The sequence below is a fragment of the Falco cherrug genome, chromosome 9 (genome assembly GCF_023634085.1).
Source record: "Falco cherrug isolate bFalChe1 chromosome 9, bFalChe1.pri, whole genome shotgun sequence".
Taxonomy (NCBI): domain Eukaryota; kingdom Metazoa; phylum Chordata; class Aves; order Falconiformes; family Falconidae; genus Falco; species Falco cherrug.
In genome coordinates, this window is record NC_073705.1 from 8,411,785 (window position 1) to 8,424,100 (window position 12,316).

At 45.7% G+C, this 12,316-nt stretch overlaps 1 protein-coding gene across 2 annotated transcripts; it reads left to right on the top strand.

The window, feature by feature from the left end:
* The first annotated feature begins 221 nt into the window (after positions 1–221).
* Positions 222–11,620, top strand: GFI1B (growth factor independent 1B transcriptional repressor). Of its 2 annotated transcripts, XM_005442045.4 has the most exons (7): positions 222–382; positions 5,685–5,813; positions 7,324–7,470; positions 8,032–8,294; positions 8,560–8,697; positions 9,151–9,316; positions 9,779–11,620. In XM_005442045.4, the coding sequence occupies exons 2-7, from the start codon at positions 5,699–5,701 to the stop codon at positions 9,955–9,957; spliced, it is 1,008 nt and encodes a 335-aa protein (XP_005442102.1). In that variant the 5' UTR covers positions 222–382; positions 5,685–5,698; the 3' UTR covers positions 9,958–11,620. The 2 variants fall into 2 exon arrangements, with proteins under 2 accessions (XP_005442102.1, XP_014137773.1); XM_014282298.3 differs by lacking the exon at positions 222–382 and having other exon boundaries at positions 5,682–5,813; positions 7,289–7,470.
* The last annotated feature ends 696 nt before the right edge of the window (positions 11,621–12,316 follow it).

Genomic DNA, 12,316 nt, shown 5'->3' on the forward strand with positions numbered 1-12,316 from the left:
TCAATATGACAGAGGAATATTCCTGCAGAAGGTGAAGCTGCCCCAGAAAGTGAAGGGTGCTGCCCTGAGGGTTTCGAGCTGGGCATCATGAATTCTCTTCAAGTTTTAAAAGTCCTGGAAAGTTTTGATAAGCAAATACTTTCTGTGCTCTGCTTCTCTATTGGCTGTTTCTTCACCGCCAGATTTTGACACAAATAATCTGATTGAAAAATCAGGGAGGGGAACAGGGGCAAAAAAACAGAGAGAGAAAAAAGGAGAAGTATCTATTTCAGCAGACTGCGACTAAGTGAAAAAGTGGAAGAGGAGTCCAGAGAGAAGACGACGTCTCGCTTGTCTGGGGAGATTTCAAGGCGAATCCAGTAAAGCAAAGTCCCCCAAACAGGTGATTGATTTATTCTCTTAAAAGCTTTTAATTTCATTGTTTTTTCTTTTCTCTGATATGTTTTTCTAAGCTTTTTCTCCTTCTTTGCTTGTGTTTGTAAATAATGTAACATATTCCACTGTGTAAGTCACTTGTCCTGAGGATTCCTTTATGATAATGGTTCACTTAATTCAAATGAGTCAAACCTTTTAAAATTATATACCATATACTTCACTCTGGTGAAAATGGTAATAGTAGAACAACATAGAAAAGATGTGACAACGGTCTCAGATACCTGTGTCCCAGCGAGCTCCATGCAGCAGGAATAGTTTCTAGATGTAGACTTTTGTACTTAAGCATTGAGGAGAAGGCATACTATATTTTTCTTTTAAATTGCTCTTTTACAGGGCCAGACCTTTAAATTCAGAAAGCAGCACACCTCTGCTGACATCAATTAATCTGTGCCAATTTTGCTACATGAGAATTCAGTGTCCCCTGTTAAGGATTTTTGCTTCAAATCTCTTATTTTTTTCCATCCTTTCTACATATAGGCTGATTAGTGTAACAATTTTTAGCGTATGGAATTAGCTATTTATAGACACTACTCATATACCACCAGCTTGATTCAATACATTGAGCAGGAAAGCAAATGATTTGCAAGTTCACACCGTAACTATCTATACGTTAAAGGGATATAGAATTTATAGAATTTGTTAAATTGCACTATGTAAGTCTAGTTAACCATAGAAGCCTAAGGCAAAGTTTGCTGAAGTCAGTGGCATTCCCAGCATCACTAGGAGCTAAATGAGTTTTCTGAAGAACAAATACTGCAATTATATTCTAAACATTTTTTCTAGATACTGCAGATGTACAAGCATTTCTGTTCCCCTTCTTGGACAAAATTTCCACCATAATTTGCTAGCCCTGCCATAATGTCCATTTGCCCAGTATTACCACAGGAATTAAAAATGCTCTGCTCAGTTTTCCACTAAAAAAAGCCGCATTCAAGTTACTTGCCCCAAGTCCATTTCATTTTGCAAAGGTGGACTAGTGACGACATGATTAATTTTGTTGTAAAGAACTAAAGCTATTTTTTAATATGACTTTATATTTAAAGAATCAGAACTCCATAAAACCTCTTATTTTATTTGGACTCTTAAAATTTTTGAACACAGGTCATGTTCTGTTTTGTGCTTTTTCCTCAAAAATGTAGTCTTCTGAAAGACAAAGTATTCTTATTTTTGGATGCTTCATCTTTGCCAGGAAGAAAAGAAAAAAGCAATATTAAGATTTAAATATAAATTAAGCAATGTGAAGGAAATAAGCCTTTTTTAGCCTAAAACTTTGTATGCTCTTTGGACCTATATGAAGACATATCAATTGCAAGCTAAAATCAAGTATTTCTGCTAACTAGAGTGAGAAAAGGGGTTTCATCTCTACAATTAACCTTGTAAATTTGAAAACAAGTTCACCTGAATTTAGAGGAAAATGAAAGCCAGCTTTGGAATGGAACTTATGCTGCAAATTGGGTTTCTGATTCAGCGTGACACAATCCTGCAAACACCTGTTCCCAAACACAGCGTTTCGTGTTATGAATTGTCTCACTGAAGGAACCAGAGAGAGCAGCTCCATAATCTAATTCAGCGAGAATATGAATTTCTTCTAAATTCTATCAAAGGGCTCAATCCTGTATTTTTGGGTACTGTGAGCTGCCATGCAGTGAAGAGGGAGTTAGGGCTTCAGGAGGAACATAGGATCAAGTGAAATTAGGATCCTGAAGTCAAAAACCACCCCCTAAAAAAAACCCTTTTAATTTGGTTCTTGCACAATCACCAGTGTTTCAGTATTACATTCAGTTTTACATGTGATACTCTGAAAAATACCAGAGATACCAGAGAGCATCACTGAGGATGAAGGAACTTTGAGTTTGAGCATCGGAGGGGAACACGCGAATGCTGGGTCCACTTTCAGATCTGATGGGGGAATTTGTAACTGGCAAAAGAAGCCCTTCTGAGGTGCTTCAGGTCAGGTACCCAAAATAGTGAAGGAGGCAGATTGATTACTACGTTGTTGTACAGCTACATGAATGGCTAACAAATAACAATGTCAATTCTGGCCAGCTGCAGATTTTGTATTCTTTATTGAATCCAAAAAATGCCACGACACTTCCATTTTAGTAGGCACTCTTGCCCAAACAACGAACTCCCTTGTTCACTTGCCAATCTGGGTAGAAACTGTTGCCACAGAGGCTGGCAAGAACAGACTCCATAAAAATGAAGTTTAATTTCTAGCAAAAGGTTGAAGCTGAATTTGGTCAGAAGCTTCAATGACTTTAAGACACAGCAGAGTCTTTTGGTCATGGCACTACTCTCCTTGTAGAATATAGTTAGCCATTAGTAGCAGCTGATCACTTGCTATTGATAATCTTTAGTTTCAAGGACAGATAGTATTTTTTTCTCTCACAATCTGTGCTTCTAGCTTTCCTCTAACCCAGCTGGGTGAATTACAAAGACAGTCCAATGCAGTTGTTAATTAACTATGCTTTGGGCTCCCAGTTCCTGTTTTCTCTGTAAAATGGGGTGGGGGAAGGTAACTTCCTTTTGTAACGTTCAGTAGTGCATTAGAAATCGTTGTGCTCAGTAGAGGCCCTTATCAGCAGCCAAGATACTGGACCAAATTTGACTTTTACATATGCTGGGGCAAACACATCCAGAAAAATCCCGTTGATTTGTGTGCATCTACTTTCAACTGCCACCAGAAAAGAAGGGCTGTATGTAGTGCGTTTGTCTATTTAGCATATGGGTACTACCATAAAACACTGCAAGACTGCTTGTGCCACCCATCGCCAATCCTCTAATGTACCTGGCTAAGCTGTCTGGCTAATGCCATAGGGTCGTCTAGCCAGCGCGCAGGGGGAGCGACTCCTCCAGCAGACATCCCCGGGGTGCAGGCTTCCACCCTGCGAAGTTACCCGCTGTCGAGCCACCTCCTCCACTGTGTAGGAAGCCCAGGGAAATTAACTGGTTAATTCAGGCAGAGAAATCCACTGTCTAAAGTTTGCTGGGATGAATGCCCTCCATTGTGGACACAGTGCTGCCCCACCACATGGGAAAATCCCTTTGACATGAGTGGAAATTCCATGTGTAAAGGGTTTGTATGGAGTTTGCAGGACTCTTGGGGCACATCTACGCTGCAGAGTGCAGCTCCGTGCACAGCCCATCTGGGACTGACCGAGAGCAGCGAGACCCTCGGAGCCAAGCACTCCTGCTAGGTGCAGAGGCTACAGAGCACACTGCTAAAAGGGCTGTACCCACTGCAGAACAACCCGTCTTTGTACCAAGCTGGAGGGATTTCTGTGCCCACAGCCCTTCGCCAGGCAGATAGACTTTGCAATACTTAGAAGGGACCTCATCAGAGAGTTACAGGAGAGCAAATACAGCAACGTACCTCAGCGTCCCTTCCCTTAAGGGCATACTTATGGTTCATTCTCAGTACTGTTTTGTCCTCTTTCTAAAATTAAATTAACAAATCTACTCTTGGCCTCTGTTTTGTCCTATTCATCTCAAGTTACATGCAAATTTCTTGGAAAAAGATGAAGAAAAACAGGTGAGTCATTTCAGAAGAAAAAAAATGGTTAGCAACACCACGAGTTATCCCTGAAGTCATAGAAGAAACAGTGGGAATCCTGGAAGAGATTTAAAAAGACAGCTGTAACTCCATTTCTGAACGCAGCTGGGCCAGTGAGCACTTGACTCACCACCAACAGCGGGCTTGGCAATCCACCTTCCAGAGCAGACCTTGCTGTGAATTCCACAGCACACGTGCCTGCAGCTGTAGGCACCGCTGCAAATGTGGCCCTCGGTTACCTTTAAACGAACCCCCACTGGCCTGTGTAATTATATTTAGCATGTAAGGGTGGTACAGGCACTTCTGAACCCTAGGGAGCAGCCCTTTTCCATCCCTGGCTGGTTGGGATTCCAGGAGGCCACACTGCTCTGTCCTGACTTAGACAGATGCTTCAGGCCATTCCAGCTTAACAGAAGCAAACCTTGGTGGCGTTTGGGTTTTTTTTTTGTAAATAAGTAGGCTACACTTCAGCTGCTGTCAGGAAAAAACAACTCAATAAGGCACTTTACCATCAACAGAGAGCCAGGACTTACTGCTGACTTTTCATATAAAATGTAGCAAGATTTGCTTTTAGTGCTACTATCCTGAACAATTACAAGGGAAAAATGCAAATACGTATGGAAATAAGGTGCCAGCTGATACAGCCACACACAGCATCGAGCCTGTTGTCGCACTGCCTACATCAGAACTGTTACTAGCCATGGGGAGTGGGCACAGGGCGGGCTGGGTTCTGGGTAGTAAAGATAACAGATGCATTGCAAGAGAATTTTGTACGATTAAATTTCAGCATTTTATGTTTGTTCCTAACCCTTCTTTTCAACGGTTTGTGATATTTGAGTCAGATCCAAAAGGTAACCTCTCTCACCCAGCACTTCTGCTCTGCCTCTGCTTTACTGTTTGTCAGCCAGAATACAAAATCCCCAAGCCACAGCCAGCAAGAAGGAAACTCACCACACATCATGGCTGTGGGGATTTTCTGCTATGTCTCTCCTATTATTGATGTCGTTTCTATAATTATTATTTGTGTAGCCATTTCACAGAGCAGCCCATGTCATGGCTTGGGACTGCACCCTCCTAGGCAGGGTACAAACACTAAGACAGACCCTTTCTCCCAGCCTGCGGTCCCAGGTATGTCCTTGCAGGGAGGGTACGGTCAGAGATGCACTGTGTCCTGTAGCCAGGGCAGAGAGCTACGAGAGAGATCCTGACTGCTAATGTATCTTTGCCACAGGCACAGTTTTGATCTGTAACACGGGACTCAATTTAAGCATGCCCCTGTTCCCCCACCTACAATATAAAGGTAACAGTAATCCTTTGCCTCAACGTAGGGGTAGATGGTGAAGTGTAATTTTTATGGAGTATACTGTAATCTGCAATGCCATCTTCAATCTGCCATCCCATCTCTACATTCAGTGGCAGAGACTATCTCACAGCAGGTTTTTTCACTTAGCCCCCTCCACAGCTGTGTGTTTTCCCCAGAGTTGAGATTCACCAGGTGCCTATGCCTAAACCCATGCAACTACTCCCTGCTTTTCAGCTGGGTGGAGGGACGTTTGAGATGAACCCTGTCTGCCTAGCAGAAGGGTTTTGATTCTCATCACTGCTGCATACAGAGGTGACGTGCTGGGCGAACAAATGAGACAGTACCCCCCAAACCACTGAGACTGACCTGCCGTTTTTCTGTGTTTCTGCCCAGGCAGTGAATGGAAAATGCCACGTTCCTTTTTGGTGAAGAGCAAAAAGGCTCATACCTATCACCAACACCGCTTTGTGGAAGATGACCTGCCTATACTCACGTGGGATCCAATAACCTCTCCCTTCACTGGTGAGTCAATCTATCCACTGGGCTTGTAAGAATACACCGAGGCAAATTAATAATTGAGTACGCAAGCTAAGGGATTAGCATGAGTGAGCTTAAGAGTAACTAAGGGCTTTCACACAGGAATATCCGTCTCAGGACAAACTGATCCCCTGCTGTGTGCCCTCTTTCTCTAGGCCAAATCCACACAGTCCCACTGAAACCAAATTTAGATCCTCCCTTTGTTTCCTGCTGGATTGCTGGGGAGGTTTGACATATAAGATTGCTGTGTGGACTTGGGCATGTTTGGGAAAGATGACCAACTTCTGGCAGCTAACAGCTCGGAAAAAAGCTTGCACTTGGTTGTCAGTCTTCTGCAAACCCACCACTCTGCTACCTTGATCTCCAGCCTGCTGTGCTCACTGCCGTGTTCCCTCTGGACCTACATCTTCTCTACCTCAGTGTATTACCACCTCCTCCCGATGATTTGCAGTGAAGGTCACAGCTAGGGTGAGAAAATACTAGTGATGCCCTAACACTGACTGTGAAAGAAGCCCTACACACTCACAGGTGAAGGGGCAGCTGCGATAGACTATATTAGCACCAACCAACAATTCTGCTTACGCCTGCTGTCCTCCTTCTGCTCATGTTCATGCTCTCCCACAGCCACCCATGCAGTGGCAGGGCTGGGGCAATTATCTTCTTCCTTCAGGCCCCACTCAAATTTTCTTTATTCAAATCTAGGATCAACTTACCCTTTGTTCTAGCCCTGGCAATCAAATTAGAGTCCAGCCCTATGATAAGTTTGATAAAAAAGAAAGGGGGTGACATTTTAATTTAAATTCCTGCCATCGTCCTTTGGCCATTTGTTGTGTCTCTCTGGTGCACAAGAGGGTTTGGACAACAGAGGAATAATGTCCTTCAGCAGCCCAGTCCCATCTCCAGCAGAAAGGAGGCATGTATATCGAACCTCTGTCCATTTTAGATTCTTACTATAAAGTCTACTTCTAACAAGTGCTGGTTGGTCTCTTTAAGGGCTGGGACAAGCATGGAGAAATGGGAGCATGGGCAGGAGGAGACGAGGCTCTGTGATCACCTTTGCAACTGCAGAAGCAGTTACCTCCCCTCTCTGCTTCCCTACCTGGCTGTCCATAAATTCAGTTAACAATACCAAACCCTCTTAGGGGAGGGGTGGGAAGGTTAATAAGTTAGTGATTGTTAGTCGCCTGCACAAATGAAAATGGGTTTAAATAAGGAAATGATTCTTATAGGCATGTGGCCTTCTAGGGTCTATTTTCTCTATATAGGGTATCAAGTGTCTGATCGTTTCTTCCTGCCCCCCTCTACCTTGCCTATCTCATCCTACCTGGAATTTCCCTTTGTCAGCAATGGATGGACCTTGACTGCCGCACTGATTGCACCACTCCACACTTACGCAGGGAACTGAGCAGGAGTTCATACAGAAGTATGAATGCCACCTTAACAGACTCTTCTCTTAACAGCTAGAGTAAACTGTGATACTACTGTGTGATTACAGCCATAGGAGACAAGACACCAGAGGACATCAAGAAACAGGACCTAGAATGCATGGTTCCAAAACAAGAAAAGGACTCATCTGAACTGAAGGAAGAAAGTGTCCCTGTCCAGTACCTGAGCAGGATGCTGCCAGGCCCTTCAGCTCAAGGTCTGCTACCCAAGACCACAATTGCAAGAGAGGGCAGGGCAGGGCTGGCTTATGGATTCTCTGCAACTGGGTCCAGATTTTCAGTAAATGGCAGCTCTTATTTTGACGTCAATGGTCAAATTTGCCCCAGGCAGAGGTCATCAAGAGCCTTCTGTGTTTCCCTTTACAATTCTGGTTTAGATCAGCATCTCCCTGAAGGACGAAGCTATGATTCCCAATGAGTGAGCCTCCAAATCTCAAGGACTAAGGCAGCTCTGTGCTACAAGGGTCAAGGCAGGTGTCCACATGATACTTGTTCAAACAGCACATGAAACAGGGCTAATGGGGGGGTTAATATTCCCTTAGCAACCCCTCTCCCATAAAATTTCCTCAGATTGAAATCAAAGCCATAGTAGGAACTTTATATAGGGATCAAGATTTGAATCAGGAGTTAACAGCTGCAACTCCCAAGGTCAGGCAAGAAATTAAGTGGGGGAATGGTACCTGGGGAACTTTTTTTACTGGTGCCCAGCTGCAGGCAATGGCATGACACTCACTTCTCCCTCTCCTTTGCAAACTCAGAGATGGCCATCCCAGGTCTGCAGATCAAAGACTGCACTAACACGACAAGCACCCCTACCTTCTACAAAACCGGCTTTTCTTGGGATGCTTTCCATTTGCCATACAGCTACCAACAGATGTCTTCCACCATGCAGTCAGCCCTCTTGGAGCACCCAGTTAGCCTATACAGAAGCCACCTCCTGCCAAGCACCGAGCCCCCTCTGGATTACAGCATCCATTACTCCTCAGACATGGAGACCTACCACTGCATGAAGTGCAACAAGGTGTGTGTCAGATGAGAACCTCAGGGATGGCCTAGAGTGATTTTCAATGCATACCTCAGGGTTTCACTGGGTTACACCAAAGTGCAATGCATGTGGCTCAAAACGGGTACCTACTTGTTCTCCCGGCTAGGGGACAAGGGTGCTAGGAATGATGCAGTTCACATGGCCCACGAGAGGGAAGAATCAAATAAAGAGAAGGAACTGAAAACAGAGATGAGACACAGCCTCCTCATATAAAAAAATCACTTGCTTTTGTTTTTTGCAGGTATTCTCCACTCCCCACGGACTGGAGGTCCATGTCCGAAGGTCCCACAGTGGGACCCGTCCCTTTGCTTGTGAAGTATGTGGCAAAACCTTTGGACACGCTGTAAGCCTGGAGCAGCACACCAACATTCACTCCCAGGTGGGTAGCACATTTCCAGAGAACCAGCTCTCCAGAGCTCAGGAGTGCTTGGACCTTAGCTGTTGCTTACTCCATTATAAAGGAAGTGACATTTCCTAGGTTACAAACGTGATGACTTCCCTATAGAACCCCATGACAACGACAGCAGCTCTGAAGTCTGTAGAGCTTGGTCTCACAAATCTCAGGCTGCCCTTGTGAATTCCTTGGAGGGGTGGGGAGGATTGTTGCTACTGGTTCTTCTGTCTCACCTCCTCCTAAAGGGTGCAGGAGTTTGGATCACAAGATGTAACCTATTTCCATAAGTAACCCTCCCCACATTCTCTTTGTACTGCAACTAGCATATCAGTCCGTGAGCCGAGGAGATTTGCTTATCAAATCTACTATTCTCAACACTCTTCAAGCTCTGTCACGTCTTGCAGCCACAGACATCCCATGATTTTCGTTTCCTAACAGGAAAGAAGTTTTGAGTGCAAGATGTGTGGGAAGACATTCAAACGTTCCTCCACCCTCTCCACTCATCTCCTGATCCATTCAGACACACGGCCCTATCCCTGCCAGTACTGCGGCAAGCGCTTCCACCAGAAGTCAGATATGAAGAAACACACTTACATCCACACTGGTGAGAAAATATTCCCAATAAGCAAATACAAATTAATAGTCCATCACGTTGATACACATACATTGTCCCCAGACAGAGATATTGGACTAGGGACAAGTGTCCAGTGGCACTGGGAAGTCATTCTTCCCTGGGTGGTAAGACAGCAGAAGGTCTAAGCATCACCGAGATGCACATCCTCCTGTGTGACAAGGAGGTGTTATTGACCAGCCTCCAGTGTGCGTCACGGTTGTCCCCAGCCCCAGATGCAGACAGGGCATGGGTCGCACCGCTGGAGAGGACTGCCTCTGGTTCTTCTCACCCTCTGGTGCTGGATCAGAGTGCAGATGCATTAGCAGGACAGCTGGGCTGTCAGCACCCTGATGCCCAGGCATAGCCAAGTCAGGTCCAAGTCCACTAAAAGGCATTTCTACCTCCCTTCTCTCATCTGTCTAAGTGTTTCTTGCCATTTTCTCTGCCCTGCAGGGGAGAAGCCCCACAAATGCCAGGTCTGCGGCAAAGCCTTCAGCCAGAGCTCTAACCTCATCACTCACAGCCGCAAGCACACCGGCTTCAAGCCCTTCAGCTGTGAGCTCTGTGCCAAGGGCTTCCAGCGCAAGGTGGACCTACGGAGGCACCGAGAGACCCAGCACAGTCTCAAGTGAGGGATGGCTCTAGGTCTTTGCTGGAGCTCCCACTGCATGCTCCAGGGAAGACGACTCCACAGCGTCTCCATCCAGCGTGGGGCTGCCGACTTCTTAAAGCTCATATAGTGTCCTGTGTTCCCATGGGGACTGGCAAAGTCATGCCATTGGTGTTCTGGCACCCCATGGCCTTGCACGCCCCAGTAGGTGACAAAGAAACCTGTAGGAGCTCTCACTTTTCAATTACAACAGGTGCCAGCCCAGATCTCATATCACCTGCGCAAATCCAGAGGAATTCCTCCAAGGTCACTGTTATTCTGGATTTATACCATGTGCAGAATCTGGTTTATCAGACTGACCAGCAGCGAGGTGGGAACTCCTGGGCCAGTGGCAGCAACAATCTGTGCCAAGCTAGTGCTGTAACCATGTTCTGCTTTGATGGTTAGGAAGATAAGGCTGGGTCATGCAAATAGATGGCATTCAGTGAGCTGTATTCAACCTGGACAGGGCTTCTGCAGAGACTTGCTCAGGTCATAAATTCTGGCAACAGACACCTAAAGTAATTTTCTTTCAGCAAAGCATTGACTGTGATCAAATGACAACTTAACTGTGTTGTATTTTTAGCTTGGAGTGGGAGGAAAATACTGGAAAAACAGCTCCTATCCCTAGCTGATAACAGGGGTCTCTCAGTGCATTCCTCATACGCACCACACTGCAAAGATCCCTGGCTTAGTGGCAACCAGGCAAGCTCCAGGAAGAGCCGTGCCACAGCACTAGGCATAGGCTAATAAGTCCCATGTCTCAGTACCATGCAAGAGAGACTGGCTCTTCTTGGAATCCAGGCTGGTATGTCCCACAATATTTCACTGCATGCTGGACATACTGACTTAAGAGCTGTCCTGGGCAATCCTGTGTCACTGCATAGTCAGGAACAGCCCCTGGATACCAATGTCAAGGGCCAGAGCTCTGCTTTCCAGCCACTCTCTTAAAGGAGGAAGTGACCTAGTCTGTACACATTGGCATAATATGCAAGTACCTTACAAATATTACAGAAACAGAGCAGCAGTATTTCCTCCTGTGTCCGGGTCTAGGGGTTGAAGCAAAGCACTGGAACAAGTAAAGCACCAGTTCCCCTCCAAGCTCTGCTGCGTTCTCACTGTATAACCTTTGGCAAGTCAGTGCACTGGGCTTTTATTTCTCCACCCCTCCTGGTGATGGGTAGGTTCGTAGAGTCCCTTGAGTTCTTAACGGGAAGGACAAAGTAGTATCATAGCATTAGGAAGACAAGTGCTTTCAGTTAAGCAGGGCATTGTAGCAGCACACAGCCTGCCCCATAACTACATCCCTGAACATATGGCCTCGGACAATGACACCAGCGGGAAGCAGCCTGGAGAACAGGCCGCGGCACTAGCCATTTCACTCCAAACGCTTATGAAGGAAGGCTGCCATCATGGGCAAAGAAGAAACGGTCTAAGTGGAAAATTAAATTATTGTCAGAAGAGGTCTGTCCTGCCCTCAGTTACACTGCTGTAAATCCAAAGTTATTCTCCCAAGACCTAAAATGTACTTGCCCATGTTTTATGCTGTGCCTAAGCTGTTAGTCATTAATATGCATTCTGGAAGCTCAAAACAGAGTCTGTACTCCTGGCTTTACTTGTACACTGTAAATATGTATTTATACTTATTCTAATGTATATTTTTATTGCACTATACCAGACAGTGACAACACGTACAGACCTGCTGGGATTTATCTGATAAATCTGTTCCCTGTGGGTAACTGGGCTAACACAGTGCATTTCAAGTCAAAAATATCCATTTCAAGAAAGGCTTATACATGGCTCTGGAGATGCAGGTACTGGGGATGGAGGGGAAAAGAAGGGAAAGATTACAGCATTGTCCCATACGGCCCAGGTGGAAATAAAGATGGAAATTCACATGCAGAACAGGGCTCCCATCAGGAGCAGAGCTCCCAGACTTAGACATGAAGTCCAATTCGGGGAGCAGGGGGCTACTGGCTACAGAACAGCCATGAACAATGCTCAGAGCCTGGGATCGGGGGCATTCATCTCCAGAGATCGGTGCAGAGCCACACACAAGCAGCAAGTCAGCTCTCCAGAGCAAGAGAGCTGTGCAGCTACAACTGCCTCAGATGACACGGGATTGTGTACCCAGACAACGGTGCTATCAAAGACCCTGCTAAGACTCTGCTGTCCTTTCCTGAGTCATGCCAGAACCTGGGCAGGGCAGAGCCTCCAGGGGAGGTGTACAACCTGTGACAGAACTGGGTTTAGGGAACTGGTCCTCAGGTCCTGACCATGACACCAGGCACACATATGTGTGAACACTCACCATGTACACATGCACAAGCCTTACTCAAGGT